This window comes from Saprolegnia diclina (genome assembly GCF_000281045.1).
Source record: "Saprolegnia diclina VS20 unplaced genomic scaffold supercont1.23, whole genome shotgun sequence".
In the NCBI taxonomy this organism is placed as follows: Eukaryota; Oomycota; class Saprolegniomycetes; order Saprolegniales; family Saprolegniaceae; genus Saprolegnia; species Saprolegnia diclina.
The window spans coordinates 404,316-418,992 of NW_008246090.1; the positions used below are offsets into that span (position 1 = coordinate 404,316).

At 58.8% G+C, this 14,677-nt stretch overlaps 7 protein-coding genes across 7 annotated transcripts; 3 read left to right on the forward strand and 4 right to left on the reverse strand.

Moving 5' to 3' along the window:
* Positions 1 to 16: 16 nt before the first annotated feature.
* On the forward strand, positions 17 to 282 carry SDRG_07915 (hypothetical protein; the record flags this gene model as incomplete). The annotated part of the gene is made up of 2 exons (XM_008613775.1): positions 17 to 36; positions 66 to 282. The coding sequence occupies 2 exons, from the start codon at positions 17 to 19 to the stop codon at positions 244 to 246; spliced, it is 201 nt and encodes a 66-aa protein (XP_008611997.1). The 3' UTR covers positions 247 to 282.
* Positions 283 to 323: 41 nt separating this feature from the next.
* On the reverse strand, positions 324 to 2,202 carry SDRG_07916 (hypothetical protein; the record flags this gene model as incomplete). Its single annotated transcript, XM_008613776.1, has 8 exons — positions 324 to 485; positions 527 to 616; positions 666 to 752; positions 797 to 1,120; positions 1,166 to 1,455; positions 1,506 to 1,655; positions 1,699 to 1,825; positions 1,870 to 2,202. 8 exons carry the CDS (start codon positions 2,200 to 2,202, stop codon positions 330 to 332), a joined length of 1,557 nt encoding a protein of 518 aa, XP_008611998.1. The 3' UTR covers positions 324 to 329.
* Positions 2,203 to 2,307: 105 nt separating this feature from the next.
* Positions 2,308 to 3,495, forward strand: SDRG_07917 (hypothetical protein). The gene is made up of 4 exons (XM_008613777.1): positions 2,308 to 2,434; positions 2,494 to 3,070; positions 3,117 to 3,263; positions 3,306 to 3,495. Exons 1-4 carry the CDS (start codon positions 2,406 to 2,408, stop codon positions 3,459 to 3,461), a joined length of 909 nt encoding a protein of 302 aa, XP_008611999.1. The 5' UTR covers positions 2,308 to 2,405; the 3' UTR covers positions 3,462 to 3,495.
* A 274-nt stretch (positions 3,496 to 3,769) lies between these two features.
* SDRG_07918 (hypothetical protein) lies at positions 3,770 to 7,015 on the reverse strand. Its single transcript, XM_008613778.1, has 14 exons — positions 6,386 to 7,015; positions 6,137 to 6,342; positions 6,010 to 6,088; positions 5,847 to 5,961; positions 5,737 to 5,799; positions 5,621 to 5,686; positions 5,552 to 5,576; positions 5,259 to 5,510; positions 5,121 to 5,211; positions 4,971 to 5,073; positions 4,767 to 4,922; positions 4,684 to 4,716; positions 4,360 to 4,634; positions 3,770 to 4,310 (listed from the first exon to the last, which is right to left on the reverse strand). Exons 1-14 carry the CDS (start codon positions 6,847 to 6,849, stop codon positions 3,860 to 3,862), a joined length of 2,379 nt encoding a protein of 792 aa, XP_008612000.1. The 5' UTR covers positions 6,850 to 7,015; the 3' UTR covers positions 3,770 to 3,859.
* A 23-nt stretch (positions 7,016 to 7,038) lies between these two features.
* SDRG_07919 (hypothetical protein) lies at positions 7,039 to 8,965 on the reverse strand. The gene is made up of 2 exons (XM_008613779.1): positions 8,332 to 8,965; positions 7,039 to 8,280 (listed from the first exon to the last, which is right to left on the reverse strand). The coding sequence occupies exons 1-2, from the start codon at positions 8,932 to 8,934 to the stop codon at positions 7,087 to 7,089; spliced, it is 1,797 nt and encodes a 598-aa protein (XP_008612001.1). The 5' UTR covers positions 8,935 to 8,965; the 3' UTR covers positions 7,039 to 7,086.
* A 102-nt stretch (positions 8,966 to 9,067) lies between these two features.
* On the forward strand, positions 9,068 to 10,438 carry SDRG_07920 (hypothetical protein). Its single transcript, XM_008613780.1, has 2 exons — positions 9,068 to 9,235; positions 9,284 to 10,438. The coding sequence occupies exon 2, from the start codon at positions 9,594 to 9,596 to the stop codon at positions 10,419 to 10,421; it is 828 nt and encodes a 275-aa protein (XP_008612002.1). The 5' UTR covers positions 9,068 to 9,235; positions 9,284 to 9,593; the 3' UTR covers positions 10,422 to 10,438.
* Positions 10,439 to 10,668: 230 nt separating this feature from the next.
* Positions 10,669 to 14,426, reverse strand: SDRG_07921 (hypothetical protein). The gene is made up of 14 exons (XM_008613781.1): positions 14,086 to 14,426; positions 14,004 to 14,040; positions 13,471 to 13,951; positions 13,152 to 13,427; positions 12,919 to 13,102; positions 12,608 to 12,874; positions 12,432 to 12,550; positions 11,994 to 12,383; positions 11,844 to 11,951; positions 11,632 to 11,793; positions 11,251 to 11,578; positions 11,091 to 11,202; positions 10,962 to 11,046; positions 10,669 to 10,915 (listed from the first exon to the last, which is right to left on the reverse strand). Exons 1-14 carry the CDS (start codon positions 14,408 to 14,410, stop codon positions 10,754 to 10,756), a joined length of 3,036 nt encoding a protein of 1,011 aa, XP_008612003.1. The 5' UTR covers positions 14,411 to 14,426; the 3' UTR covers positions 10,669 to 10,753.
* Between the last annotated feature and the right edge of the window lie 251 nt (positions 14,427 to 14,677).

The window sequence follows — 14,677 nt, forward strand, 5'->3', positions numbered from 1 at the left end:
CAGCGTGCGCACCAGAATGTGCTCGAGAACCTCCCCGTCTTCTTTGCGCTCCTGGTCACCTCCAGCATCTACCGCCCGGGCTACGCGGCGATCGCGGGTCTTATCCGCGTCCTCGGCTTCATCGTGTACGTCCAGGGCTACGCGACGGGCGACCCGTCCAAGCGCATGAACGGCGGCTTTGGCTACCTCGGGCTCTTCGCGTCGCTCGGTCTCAGCATCGAAGCTGCGATCACGCTTCTTTACTAGGCGTAAATTCATAGAAACAACGAGTTGTCTGCTGCATGTAGCATGTCTTCTTCCTCGCATTGATAGAGACATAGTCGATGTCCCTACGACGTGTCGACGGGACGACGCGCTTTGGCGCTGCGCGTGACTTCGAGGAGCAGCATCGGGTACTCGCCGAGCTCTTCAAAGCCTCTGGTATCAACCACGTCGTGGAAACAGGCGTGGATGAACGTCATGCAGCTTGCTTTCAGCATCGTCGCCTGCACGACCATGACCGACTAACTAACTAATGAGGCCATACCTCGTACATGTTGGCGGCAATGAGCACGGCGCAGACGCTCTCGACATCCAGTGTGTGTGCGAGGTGGTTTTCGCAGAGACGCGAGAGCTCCTACGTCGACAACTCGTCGCTGGATGGTCAGGACCGTAAGTTGACGCACCGCCACCGAGTAGTGGTCGGCGAGGCCGAGGAGCTCGACCGCTGTCTCGAGCGAGAGCTGCTCGACGTAGCCCGTGTAGAAGAACTCCTAGGGTTGCGGTTAGCACAATCAGCTCAAAATACAGTGTATACCAGCAAGCTGTAAAAGGCAGCGTAGGACCAATTTGGAATCGTTATCGTATCGGCGAGACTCTCGCGCATGCCACTGGCAAACATGCAGCGAAAGAGCGGACTCTGCGCCGCCACAATCGCCTTGTGCGCGCGAATCGGCTTGTCTTGGACGAGGAACGTCACGTCGCTGTAGCTTGCCTCTTGGTCGAATAGCAAGTGGCGAAGGTTGGCGACGACGAGAGCTTGCGCGGTGGCTCTGAGCCCTTGCTCCTCGATGCAGCCAATGTCGAGAATGTACATGTCGTCCATCCACTTGAAGCCGTCAAAGCCTCCGACAAAGTAGATCTTATGCAAGCCATAAGCAGCCATAGTGTAAGATGTAGGATGGACCTTGGCTCCGACCAAGCAGGCGCTGTGGCGCTGGCGGCCCGTGGGCACTGCGTCCATTTCCGGTGGCCGTTCCCAGCACATGCCATCTATATAGCATGATATTGAACTATCGCAAGAGGATGGAGAATTGATCAGACCCAGGTTGAGAATGAAGAGCTCGTTGGACCGGCCGCGGCCATCGTAGCCGCCAAAAAAGTAAATTTTGTGGTCTCGAATCGTCGCCGTGTGGCCGCGCAGCCCTGGCGGAAATGGCCCTTGGATGCTCGCCAAGTGCGTCCACGTCAGCGTCACTACACCTCGCAGGATGACGACATCGGGCTGCGGCTATTTGTTGGCCAACCGGTTTGGAATTCGTACAAGTCGCGCAAATGCTTGGCGCCCGAGTGCCCACCAAACATGTACAACGTGGTGCCCCGGATCGAGACGGTGTGCGCATTGCGCGGCGCCGGCTGGTACCCATGCACCGTCGGGTGGATCCACGTATAGGTATCTAGTTGTCCACGTTTGCCAGATATCGGAGAAATATCGTGTACCGAGGTCAAGGATGTCAATGTCGTTGAAGCAGTTGACGCCGTCAAAGCCGCCAAAGACGTAGATCTTGCGGCCGACGCGCGACATGGTGTGGCACGCGCGGGCGCTGGGGCCATGGCCTGACGTGGTCTACGCAAGGCATGAGTTTGAGTTGCGCCGCGGCCGACGCCTACCACGACGCTCCACTTGCACCGCTGGGTGTCAAACACGTACAAGTCCGAGAGCCATGTAGAGCCGTCGTGGCCGCCATGGATAAAGATCTTGTCGTCGACGACCGTCGAGGCGTGGTTGTTGCGTGGCGACGGGATGCGGCCATCAGCGTGGAGCAGGCTCCAGCTCTGCGTGGGCACATGGAACTGCCAGAGATCGTTGAGCGCCATCTTGCCGCTCCAGCCACCAAAGAGGAAGAAGGCGTCGCGGCTAGGTACGTACTCGCACGTGTGCGCAGCGCGCGACCCTGGCGTCTCGCCCTCGGCGTGGCCCTGCGGGTGCGCCCAGATCGCCATCTCGCCCAAAAATCTTTGGGCGACTCTGTATCCGGATCCGCATACCATTTTTGAGCTATTTCTTAACATGCTTCTTAATACGCTTCTTAACTCAATTCCTAGCATACTCACCACGGATTGCGCTGGCAGAGGCTTCGAGTAAACGGTCTTCGGCGGACGTGGCAGTGGCAGAGCGTCGCTACACTCATTCCCCAAGCAAGACCATGGTGCTCGTTCATCTGCTCTATGGCATGTACGTGCGACGATGAGCATGGCGCATGGCGGCGACGGCTCATGCCGATACATATGTAGCTTCAAGACGTTGGCGTGGCTCGCCGGCTACAGCGAACACTACGTGACGGTCGACGACATTGAGTGGTCGTACCTCGACTCGGGCAGCGCCAAGGACGAGAGGCCGATCGTGCTCTTCCTGCACGGCTTCTCGAGCGTCAAGAACTCGATGCTGCGCGTCGCGCGCGCCACGTCCTATGACTTTCGCGTGCTCGTGCCCGACATGCCCGGGCACGGCAACACGACCGCGCCGTCCGTCACGAGCTACCGCGCGACGGAGCAGGCAGTGCGCCTCGAGGCCTTTCTGCAAAAGGTCATTGGCGACGCCAAGGTCCACGTCGTCGGCTGCTCAATGGGCGGCATGATCTCGGGCACATACGCGTCCATGTACCCGTCCCGCGTGCTCTCGACAACGCTCGTCTGCCCCGCGGGCGTCACGATGCCCAAGAAGAGCCCGCTGCTGCAGATCTTCGAAGACACAGGCGAGAACTACATGCGGGCGACGACCGCCGACGACTTCATAAGGCTGCACACGTACATGTTCTACGCGCCCCGCAAACTGCCCCACTTCATCGCCAACATCGTCGCCAAGGAGCGGGTACGTGGCATCTTGCCGTCGTATTCGCATCTCTTATGCAATATAGGCCAAGCAAGGCGAGGTGCTCGAACGCCTCATGAGCGACATCCTCCTCGACTTCCAGACGCTCGACGACAAGCTCGACATGATCCAGAGTCGTGTCCAGATCATCTGGGGCGACCACGACCGGATTCTCGACAGCTCGAGCTTGGAGGTACAACCAGACTAGGGTTCGTGTCTTCACATGCAATTGCAGATCATCCGGAAGAAAATCCCCGACCACCGACTCCAAGTGCACATGGTCCCCGAGGCCGGCCACTGCGTCCACCAAGAGAAGCACGCCGAGGTCGGCGCCCTTGTCCATACCTTCCTCACACAGTTCATTACGATCTCGGTGCCCGAACAACAATAAATGATTGCTGACCTAACCCTGGGCGCGTCTCTCCTGTGATGTCCACCCGACTGGGTCGACCAGCGCACGCCTTCCAAGCCAGCCCTGGATACGTGTGCTATGGTGTGTTTGGCCCTGGAGGCGGACGCATGAAGCCAAACTGAGGTTCCAGCCCACCTCGTTCACCTTCCCACCGACTCCGTTCAAGTCGACACGCTCAGGTCGCTACGGTGGACGAGATGTGCATCTCAACAAGGCTGGCACCCGTGACGCGGCAGCCAGATATTGTGCAACTAGTTGCGGCCCACCCTACGTGTTGACTGGGGTGGCGATGTAGTTCTACCGGTGGCAGCAGGTGTGAGTCCCAACATGCTCGCAACTTGCGTCTGAGCGCAATACGTGCTTCGATCAAGTCGCGATTACGGATTCACAAAGGCGTCGAGGGGCGTCGTCTTGGCCGCTACGAGGCGTGAGGCAAGCGCAGCAATCTCGCGCGGCAGAAAGCCCGTCTGACGCAACGCCGGGTGTTGTTCGAGCACGAGCGACAGATTCGTGTTCGGGTCCGGATGGTTCTTTTGCGCTGCGATCGGCGACGCGCTCAACTCGGAGAGCGAGAGGCCGCGGTCCTTCCCGAGCAGCCGTCGCAGCAAGTCGACCGCTTGCGCCGGTCCAAACGGATGCAAATGCTGCATGCGGCCGCCGTGCGTCTGGAAGACTGGCGACACCACCTGCTTGCGCGCCGTGACGAGCAGCCGCAAGCTCGAGTACTGCGTGCAGAGCGCCTCGATCCACTTGATGAAATCAGGCTCTTCGCGCTCGAGGAGCGGGTCGACGCCGTCGAGCACGAGGAGGCCGTGCTGCTCGATCGTCCTAGACACCACGTTCTATCATCCATATCCTGGGAATAGGAAGCGTGTACGCATTGTCAAAGGTGCGCGTGAGCCACGTGGCCACGCGCTGCTTGATGGCGGCGATCACGCGGTGCCCGAGCAAAATCGTGTTGTTCTTGTGCGCCGCCATGTCCTCGTCGACGATCTTGCCCACGTGCACAAAGCGAATGCCTGCGGGGAAGACCTTGCGCGCGCCGAGGTACCGGGCGGTCGCGTACGAGAGCTGCGTCTTGCCGACGCCCGCCGGTCCCACGAGCCACACAAACTTTTGCGTTTGGCTCGTCGTCGAAAAGTGCGAGCAGACCTAATCCCGCTTCATGTAGTATCGAGCCGAGGAAGACTAGATGTCGTACATAGTACTGGTCGGCTTCGCGGTGACGGAAGTGCTAGGATCCAGACTTGAAACCTTGATCATTTGCAACGACGGGACGTCTACCTGGCACAGCGATGGCAGTTTGCTCGACCAGACGACCGGAAACCGCTGCGACGACGGCACCTGCGACTCGTACTCGGCCAGCGGCAGCTCCACCATGGGGAAGATCACTTCGTTGTGGTCGTCGCCTTCGGGCAGCAGCTGAAATTTCGACGCCGCCTAGCGACAATATCAACTAAACGCAATACCTCAGTGTTGAGAGCGTACCTTGACGGCGTGGGGGAGGTGTGGATACACCGAGACGGCGTGGCGACCAATCTCAAAGCTCTCGGCCACGCTCTTGCCTTGCCCCAGAGCAAGGTAAAAGTTCCTACAACATAGGTTAAAGTCATTGTCGTCGATGCGACGGCGTCAGACTTGGTAAAGACGATGGCTGCTTGGTCTTCGAGACGCTCTTCCACCTTGACGGCGATGACGTGGGGGATGCCGCACTGAAGAAACGCCGAGGCTACGTGGCATGTGATAAGCCATTCGAATCGACAAGACATTGGCTACCACAGTACTGAGAGTGACACGCTTGGACGACCACAAGGCGAAGCGGAGCATTGGGTCCGCCAAAGAAGCTCCGGCGGAGTTCGTCGGCGACCATGGGGTGCACGGCGCTCTCTTGGTCTTCAAAGTAGAGGCACTTGGGTCCGCCATGACCGGAAAAGTGCAACGCGCGACAGCCCAGCGTCATCATCGACTGAAAGTTGTTGGACGTGGCAAACTGCACGTTGACGTCGATCTCGCGCGGCACGAGCATCACTAAACGCGATCATGTACCCGATTGTGATGTGAAACTATACCACTTGGGTCGTCGGGCTTGGTGCTCTATGTGTCCTGTCTCAGCACAAACCATAGGTACGTCCGCGTACCGCGTGCTTGGAGGCATCTTCGAGCGTCTTGATGAGGTTGTCATACTCGCGACACAAATCGAGCTCCTACGCGTCCGCCATCATCCAGTGACGCGTAGGCCGCATCGACGACAGACCTCGATTGGGTGCAAGCGGCCGTGCGCGTCCCGCCCCACGAGCGGTGACGAAAACAACACGCCCTACGCATGCGACGTGACACTCTATCAATCTATCAGGACGCGCGTACCAATACATTTTCTTGGATGTGACGCTTGGTCACGGGCGGCCGGTCCGCGTCCGGAAGGCGGGGCACCGTCGTCGTCGCGTTCGCACCGACAACATGCGGGTCTTCGACAATGTACCTACGCAGGCAGCACCGTCGGTGGGAGGTCGGTGTGGTCGCGGTGTACCCTAGCAGCACCGAGCCCGACTTGGACGAGAGAAGCGTAATCTTGTCGTCGTGCTGGAGCGTCGCGGGCTTGTCCTTGACTAGCGTAGCGATCAGCGCTAATGCATCGAGAAGAGGCAGGTGTGTACCCATCGTGATGCCGTTCAGCTTGATGCCGTTACGGCTGCGGTCCGTGATGCGCACGACGACGCGGCTGGACATGGTGTCTTGGACGCACTCGAAGACGCAGTGCTCTTTGCTGAGCTTGGCGATATCGACGTGCGCTGAGTCGTTCTTGTTGTTGAGCGCCGCCGTAAAGATTTCGCGGCCAAACACCAAGGGCTTGTGCATCGGACTAAATGGAGTTAGCAGATTTGCAACATCGAGTCGAACGTTACCTAAACTCGACGTCGAGGAGGCCCGCGCGCTCGAGCTTGTCAACCGAGTCGTCGCTCAAGTTGGCGACGACCGTCGGGTGCAGCCGGAGGCGCAAACACACCATGTTTTCCGAAAATGGCATGGTCTGCGTCATCTCCATGATGGCCTGCGACGCGACAAACTCAATGTTCTCCGTGTCGGCCAATGTGTCGCCGAGGTCGTCGTCGTCGTCGCCAGTTGACGGCTCGCGGTATTGCCCGGCCAAGCTGCTGTAGCCCACGATCGGTGCCCCTGCGTAGCGAGGCGTCGGGCGGGCCAGCGCCGGACCGCCCATGCTCGCGTCCGGCGCGCTGCCGTCGTCCGTGAGGTCAAGCATCGAGAGCGACGTGAAGCCAGTCGGCGGCGCCGTGGCCATCGCGCTCTTGGCGCGCTTCCGGTTCTCGGCGTCCTCCATCCACGCGCGCTTGGCCGACGCGGTGTCCATCGCGCAGAATTTCGCAAATACAACTACGAGTGATCCATATCCGGTTAATACGCTCCACAATCATCCGGAACGGCGCGAACCGATCTTTGGCCCCTCGCCGCGGCAAGCCGCCGTCGCCGGACCCATGACGCGTTCGCCGCTTCCAACCCTGCGCCACGTCCTCACACGAGTGTCTACTAGAGGCCATGACCGCCCAAAAGCTTCAAAAAGGAATAGTTGATGCAGAAATTACATAGTCTAGTGGGCGTCGGTGGGCGTGTTATCGAGTGGCGCGTAGTACACGGGCGGCGGAGGCATCGGGTTGAGCGACTCGAAAAGACGTGCGAGTTGCACGATGGTATCCTCGTGCCAATGCGCGGCCTGCAACTGCAGAGACATGGGCAGCCCGCCCGAGGAGAGACCTATCGGCACGGCGATGCCTGGGACGCCGACAAAGTTGCCGAGGACCATGTACTTCATGAGGCCCGTCGTAAGCTCGAGCTGCGAGAGGCCGGCTTTAAAGACATCGGGCTCGAGACGCGGCGCGAGGATTGACGTCGTTGGCGTCACGAGGACGTCAACCGCATCAAACACGTCGCGCAGCATGTTGGTGGCATACGCGCGCACGCGCTGGGCCGCGAGGAAGTCGATGCTCGAGAGCGCGGAGCGCGCGAGCTCCAAGTTGATTTGCACGTCGGCGCTAAACTCACGGATGCGGCGGTAGTGGACGTCGGTGGCCTGCGCCATCTCGGTGAGAATCGTCATGTTGTGGCCAAAGTGGATCGCTTGCAGGTTCGGGAGTTTGATGTGCACAATGGTCGCGCCCCGCGCCTGCAAGTGGGCAACTTGCGCGTGGAACGCTGTGACGATCTCGGCGTCCGTGCCGACGAGGTAGTCGGGATAGATACCGACGCGGAGGTGCCCGAGGTCATCCGCGACAGGCGATGTCGAGAGGTACAGCGGCGGTTGGTGCACACTCATCGGATGGCCCGCGTCGCTGCCCGCCATGACAGCGTACGCCAGCGCTGCGTCTTGCACGGTGCCAGCGAGCGGCCCGACGTTCGAGAGGCTCGGGCACCCGTGAAAGTCGTACGGGATACGCATGTACGTGGCTTTGAGCCCGACAACGCCGCAGAGACCCGCCGGAATGCGCACCGAGCCGCCGCCGTCGCAACCGATTGCGATCGGCACGAGCCCGGCGGCGACGGCGGCTGCCGACCCACTCGAGGACCCACCCGTCATGTGGTTCTCGTTAAACGGGTTGCGCGCGGTGCCGTGATGGATGTTGATGCCAAAGCAGCCAGCTCCAAACTCGTGCATGTTGGTCTTGCCGACAATGATCGCGCCAGCCGCACGGAGCCGAGCCACTGGGAGGCAGTCGACAGTCGCCACGCCATTGACCGACCCGAGAAAGGACGTCCCAAACGTGGTCATGTAGCCCTGCACCTCGATCTACGATATAACAAAAACGTGAGGCTCAACCATGAGCGAGCGGCGACGCACCTCGTCTTTCACGGCAATCGGGACACCGTCGAGGGGGCCGAGGGGGGCGCCTGCTCGGTACCGCGCGGTCGACGCGCGTGCGTCCTCGAGCGCGGCGTCGGTGTGCACTTGGATGAACGCCCGCAATGGCATCTCCCGCCGGTTCGAGTCGTCAATCGCATTGAGAACTGCAGTGATGGCTTGCAGGGGTGTGATCGCACCGGACGTGTACTTGCCAACATAGTCGGCTGCCGTATAGCGATGAAACGCGAGGGACGGCGTTGCTTGCTCCATGGTCGCCAGCGCTTGCAGTGAGTAGGCGTGTGCACGCGTCGAGTGCTGCGCAAGAAGGGCGCTCGAGGGCATGGAGAGCGGGTAGTAGAGCGGCTGGAGGCGCAAGGTGGCCGCGAGTTCGCGCACTTGGATCATGCGGTTGTCCGACTTGATTTTGCGCAGAATTGCGGGACCAAGGACCGGTGCGCGCAGGAGCTTGGCAAAGATCTTGAGGCTGTTGCCGGTGAGGCGTGGGGCCCGGAGCTCCGTGAGGTTCATCGAATCGCTCGCCACCTTGTCGACCAGCGCGTCGTAGGTCGCGAGCGCGTGGTCGTCGTCGCGGTGGCCCATGGGAGTGACTTGGAAGCTTGCTCGGTTCGAGTTGAAAGGGGCAGTGACCGACGCCAGCGTGAGAGATGCGCTTCCTTCTGCAAAAGGCAGGTCGTCGAAATCGAAGGTTCACACAAACATTTCTTCTTCTAAGCTTCGATATACGTCCAAACTTACAGAGCTCACTTGCAGCAGCCGAGAAGGAACCGTAACTCGTGGTTCCAACGGCGTTGGCAGCCCAGATACACACGTCGGAGAACAAAACTGCATCGAAGTTCGGCCGCGAGACGTGGGCTGCGTTGGCCATCTTGACAACGCCACCGTATGTGTCAAGGATGACAGAGCCCACGAGAGTGACGTCCACCTTCAGATACGTAGCTCGCTGATCGACGCATTTGACAAAGGCAGAGCCTCGTGCAAACTTGCGGCTGTACCAAGTCTCGGCACCGACGCCGTGCCCATACCTGTTCTACGCAAGCAGCACGTCTCTCTACCATCCTTCCTTGCGGCGACAACCAGATTTGCTGCACCGCTTTCGCTCCTCACGTTGCCGTAGGCTGTCACACTCTCGTTGCCACCGCCGCGTGGCAACGTCACGACGCAATAAACTCATTTTGTCCCAGTGCGCTACAGCGTAATCGCGCCACGTCATCACACGAGATGGTAATCAACGTCGCCATATGGCGCCCCAGCATCGCCGCCGGCTGCCTCAAAATCGCACTTGCCGGATCATGGCGACGAGCAGCTTTCCCTACACCGAGCCACCGACGCCGCCAAGCGACAGCGTCGGCGACACGCTCCGGCGCGCCGTCTTTGTGACGCTCCTCTCCATCCTCGGGCTCCCCTACATGCTCTACGCGTGCCTCTTTCAGCGCACGATGATTACGCCAGTCCTCGCGGCCGCCCGGCGCACGAGCATCAAGCTCGACGCGATGTACAAAGACCCACCGCGTCTTGCACGTGCATGGGCCACGCCCATTGGACAGCGCTACCTCGCCGGCGGCCTCGAGTACCAGCGGCGCGAAGGCTACTGCGCGTCGGCGACTCTCCGAAACGTCCTCAAGTCGGTGGGTCGCAGCGATGTGCTACCGGCGTCTCGACGTGGTGCCTCGACGCCTACGCAATACGTGGCAGCGCTCGACCACGTTGGCTGCACGTCATCGAAAATCGTGTACGGCAGCGACGGCTACGACGCGTTTCGATCGGCGCTTCGAGCGGCCAACGACCCGAGCTACCGCGTCGCCGCCAACTTTCTGCGGTCGCCGCTCTTTGGCTTCAACGGGCTGACGTACGCACCTTTCAACTTTATCCTGGGCGTCTTTGGCGGTCACTTCTCCAATGTCATTGGGTTTCTCGAAGACGACGATCTCGTGATCGTCTTTGACGTCAACCATACGTACGGCCCGTACTTGGTCGACGCCAAGCGCCTCTACAGCGCGGTCAACACGTACGACCAGACCGCCAAGCGCACACGAGCGCTCATCGTCTCGAAAGTACTCACGGAATAAATACTATTTTTTTGTCTTTTTTGTCTTTTGAAATGTCATATATATATGAACGTGTTTCGCGTTATCTTCATAGTTACACAAAGACTTCGCATACGTAGAGACTAGCAATCTCCTTCTTCTTCATTCGCTCGCCGGCCCGTGGCTGCGCAGGCGGCGGCGCTTATGTCATATTTGAACAATTGTTGAACACTATTGTAGTGGGACTTGGAGCTTTGTCGACGTATATGCAAAGTCTTGTACGAACCAAGAGAACACAAAACACGCTCATATATATATATATAATGCCGTCCATGACCTTAGCGGCCTGCGTCGTGTAATTATTGTGCGAGCGATTACAGCGGAATGTCTTGGGTGGGGCGACCGATCAAGTAGAGTCGGTCGAGCTCGCGCATGCGCGTGTCGGTCTCCGGGTTGGTCTCGACGTACGCGGGCGTGACAGCGTCGTTGCTTTCGTTGGTCTTTTCGGGGTGCCAGCAGCCAATGCACACGAAATGCTAGGGCCAGTCAACGCGATGCACGCAGTACCTCTCCTCATCGTACCACGTTCAAAAGCTTCCGGAAGCACTCGCCAAACGACTTGCCCACGAGGGGCTTGGGGCAGGGCACTTGAAACAAGCTTTGCTTTCTAGGACGAGTGTGATTTCGCGCCGAATCGACTAGAGGTCGTACTGGCCTTCGTAGTCGCTGCCGTGGAGGAGGGCGTCGAGGACGGTGGAGAGGTGTGGTTTCTGATAACACTCGCTCATCAAGCTCTCGATGAGGCCGCTGACGTACACCCGACCTATTTCGTTGGCATGACTAATAGACATTGTGTACACAAATGACGCACCCGACGCGTACGCTGGCTGACACAAATGTACGAGGTCGACCAAGTCGTTCTCGTCGTTCTCGGACGCGTCGTCATTTGGTAGCATGAGCTTATCGAGGCGTGTCGAGCCGCCACCGACCAAATGCGAGATGCGGCGCGTGCGCACGTTCTGGGACTTGACGATCGAGCTCAGGAACTTGACGTTCGTGTGCTTGACGAGCTCCACAATCAAGTTGGGCGGCCGCTTCCCAATGAGGTAGCTGCCCTCGAGGATGAAGCGCACGCACGTGATCGCGTCGGCGTCGACCATGTTTTCGTCGAAAAACGACTTTGTGCCGGCGGCCGACGACTAGCATGGACAATATTGTCAATATTCCCCACAAAACGAGGTGCAAAGCGTACGAGAACAAGCACCGAGGCGGCCGACGGGACGCCGGCGCGGACCAGGTCCTTGGAATGCAGCGGCGATCCTTGGCAGTAGTAGACGTTCTGGAACCGGTGTTTCTGAATACTTTGGTGGTATTGCTCCTTTGTGGGTGGTTTTGGCGCCAAAATGACCACGAGCTAGCGCTTGTCTTGCCACACCCAACTCGTATGCATCGACGGCATCGTACCCGGGACTGGGCGAGCGTGTGGTGCAGCGGAATCAAGAGGTCGTGGAGCGCCGACGGCACGCCAATGAGCACAATGTGCTCCTCAAACGCATTTGGAAGCGACCGTGTCTACGCCTCAGTGACCGATATGGCTAGATACACGCAACATACGACGAAATCTTCGTACGCGGCCGAGTCATAGAACGACGAACGCTGCCCACCGGGTGCAAACCGGCTCGCGCCCGACGAGTTTGATGGCATGAGAAGCGTCGATACTTTGCGCGTCTGGCGGCGCGACAAGGACGCTGTTGCAATCACGTCAGGGGTCAGCGTGGGGGGGACCCCCCCACTCTCGAGCAGCTTCTTCTCGGCGCGCAACTGCCGATCGCGCTCCATCTTTCGAAGCGTTTGGCGAAAGACGCGGATCTCTTCGTGCTGGTAGCGACCAATGCCGTCGAGGGCTTCGAGCGACGCGGCAATCACATACAAAGTGCAGCACGTGTTGGGGTCGGCGGTCGTGCCCAGTTTAAAGTCCATGGGGATCATGCGCACGCCGGCGTCCTACATCGACAAGTGGTGCATTTTGAATCCAGCAGAGATATGTCGCACCGCAATGAGCGCGATCGGGATGATCTGCAAGTTGTTGTAGAGGAAGAGAACGAGCTCGCTAAACGTCAAGCCCGAGTACGTGCGTGGAATGTCGACGCTGAAGAATTTGTTGGCGCAGCCTATGGTTAGGATAGTGTCTATATTCTGATAGACAATGTGCTAGACAATGTGCGTACCGTTGAGGTACGCCGAGACCCACGACCGGTCGGGTTTCTTGTTGGGAATCGCAATCGTATCCAGGAGGTTGGAGATGAGCGTCGAGAGACCCTTGATGTCGCAGCTCTTGGCCAGCAGCGTCATCTTGAGCTTCTCGACACAAATGACGCTGTTGGCCCCCGAGATATGGCAGTGCGAGATGTTGCGCGACAAAATCACTTGGGTAAAAATCGGTACGCGCGGGTTGTAGCTCCGAAACGCATTGGTCAAGATCGAGTTCATTTGGTCTATCGTGTGGGTGCAGCATATGGGTTTGAACCGTATAAAGTACCTGTTTTTTCAAACTGGTTGTTCATGCACGTCAAGACATAGCACATGGCACTTCGATGCACGGACGCGCGACGCAGATCGGTCTCCCGCATGGCCGACCCGACAATGTACGTCACGCGCGGTTCGTACAAATGGATGAGTTTGGTGATCTCGGCACTCGGTTCTTTCGGGTGTAAAATCACAATCTAGACCAAAAGGCGATAAAACACTGTAAACAATTTGTCCATCGCGCACCTGTTCATTCCAGCGCCGATTGTCAGCATGAAAAAACTGGCGCAAGAAGGCTGCGAGCGCACTTGCATCCAAGTCGCACGCGGTGATGACTGCATGACTGTCCTCGGTCTTGCTGTACGCTTTCGTGTAGTCCGAGTGCGACGAGATGACCGAGACAAGCTTATTGACTTGCAGTGGCACAAGTACAAACGTGAGTAGAATGAGCGTCGCGACACCCAGCCGACCCATGCGCGTCTGTGGCGAGATGTCACCGTAGCCGACAGTCATGATCGACACCTAACCCTTGTCCACATCACAAACCCAAATGACAATTCCATACCACAACAAAGTAAATCCAGTCGAGGAACCGATAGTCGGTGCACTTGTCGCAGCACTGAGTGTTGGGGCATTCTTGAATGCAAACGTCTTCGTACGCAGTCGAGCACGCGGGCGTATCGCAGAGCCCGGGTGCGGGGCACACTTCGAGGATCTGGAGCACACCCGCAAGTGCAATGATCATGCACACAACAGTGAGCAGTGTCGCCATGATCTGGCGCTGAACAATGGACGACGTAAAGCGCAGGAGACGGTAGGCGCGCAAGATGCGCATCGACTTCATCACTTGTAAGAGCGAGAGGAGCTGACGGCCAACGTCGCTCGCGCGGAGCTGAAGCACGACATCCTGCGAGTCGCTGCTGTTTTCCATCACCGAGAGTCCAAACTCGATCCATGCAGAGCAAATCCCAATGACGTCGACGATCGCAAAAAAGCTCGTCATGTACTCGCGGCGCAGCGGCGCGGCGTAAAACCGAAGCGCATAACTACGCAAGCGCCCATCGTATGTACATGGCACCTGGGATACCGAGGACGTACTCGATGGTAAAGAGGACACCAATCGCGGTGCCGGCGTCTAGAAGTGGTCGTAAGAACACAACGGTCGTATCGAATGGCGTACTCGTGATGGGGCGCTCGACTTCGACGCTGTAGCCCGACCAGTTGGTATACATGAAGAACGCGACCATGACGAAGCTCAGTACGACAAGGAGTGCATCGTTCAGGCGACACAGCGGCGCCTGCTCGAGATTCCGCGCCGTCCACGCGCGGAACGTCTCGTCGGGCACGGGCGGGAGCAGCCAGTGCGTGACCGTCGGGTCGTTGAGCGTCTTTTCAAAGTGAAAGGCGGCGGCCACCTTGCTAGCGTACGTGTTTTGTACCACAGCCGCTGCCCGACGCGTGAGGCGGCGGCTTGCCACCAACGGCGGCGGTCCTCCGGCCTTCATAGTTGCTGACGTTGCCTTTTTACGAAACTGCTGCAAGGCAAACCCGACGCGAAACGGCGATACGTCGGCCGAGTCAAGCTCGCATGTCCATCGGCCGCCATTGATTCAGCTTATCTAGTGTTGGCGAGGGTCCCACGACAGAAGAAGAACCATGCTCAATCAATAAAACCTCGACAATAACTCCAAACAAGAACATTCGGTTGTGCAATTTGGAGCCGCGGCGTTGGCGTCGAGCGAGGAACGTCGCTGTTGGCGAATGGCATATGT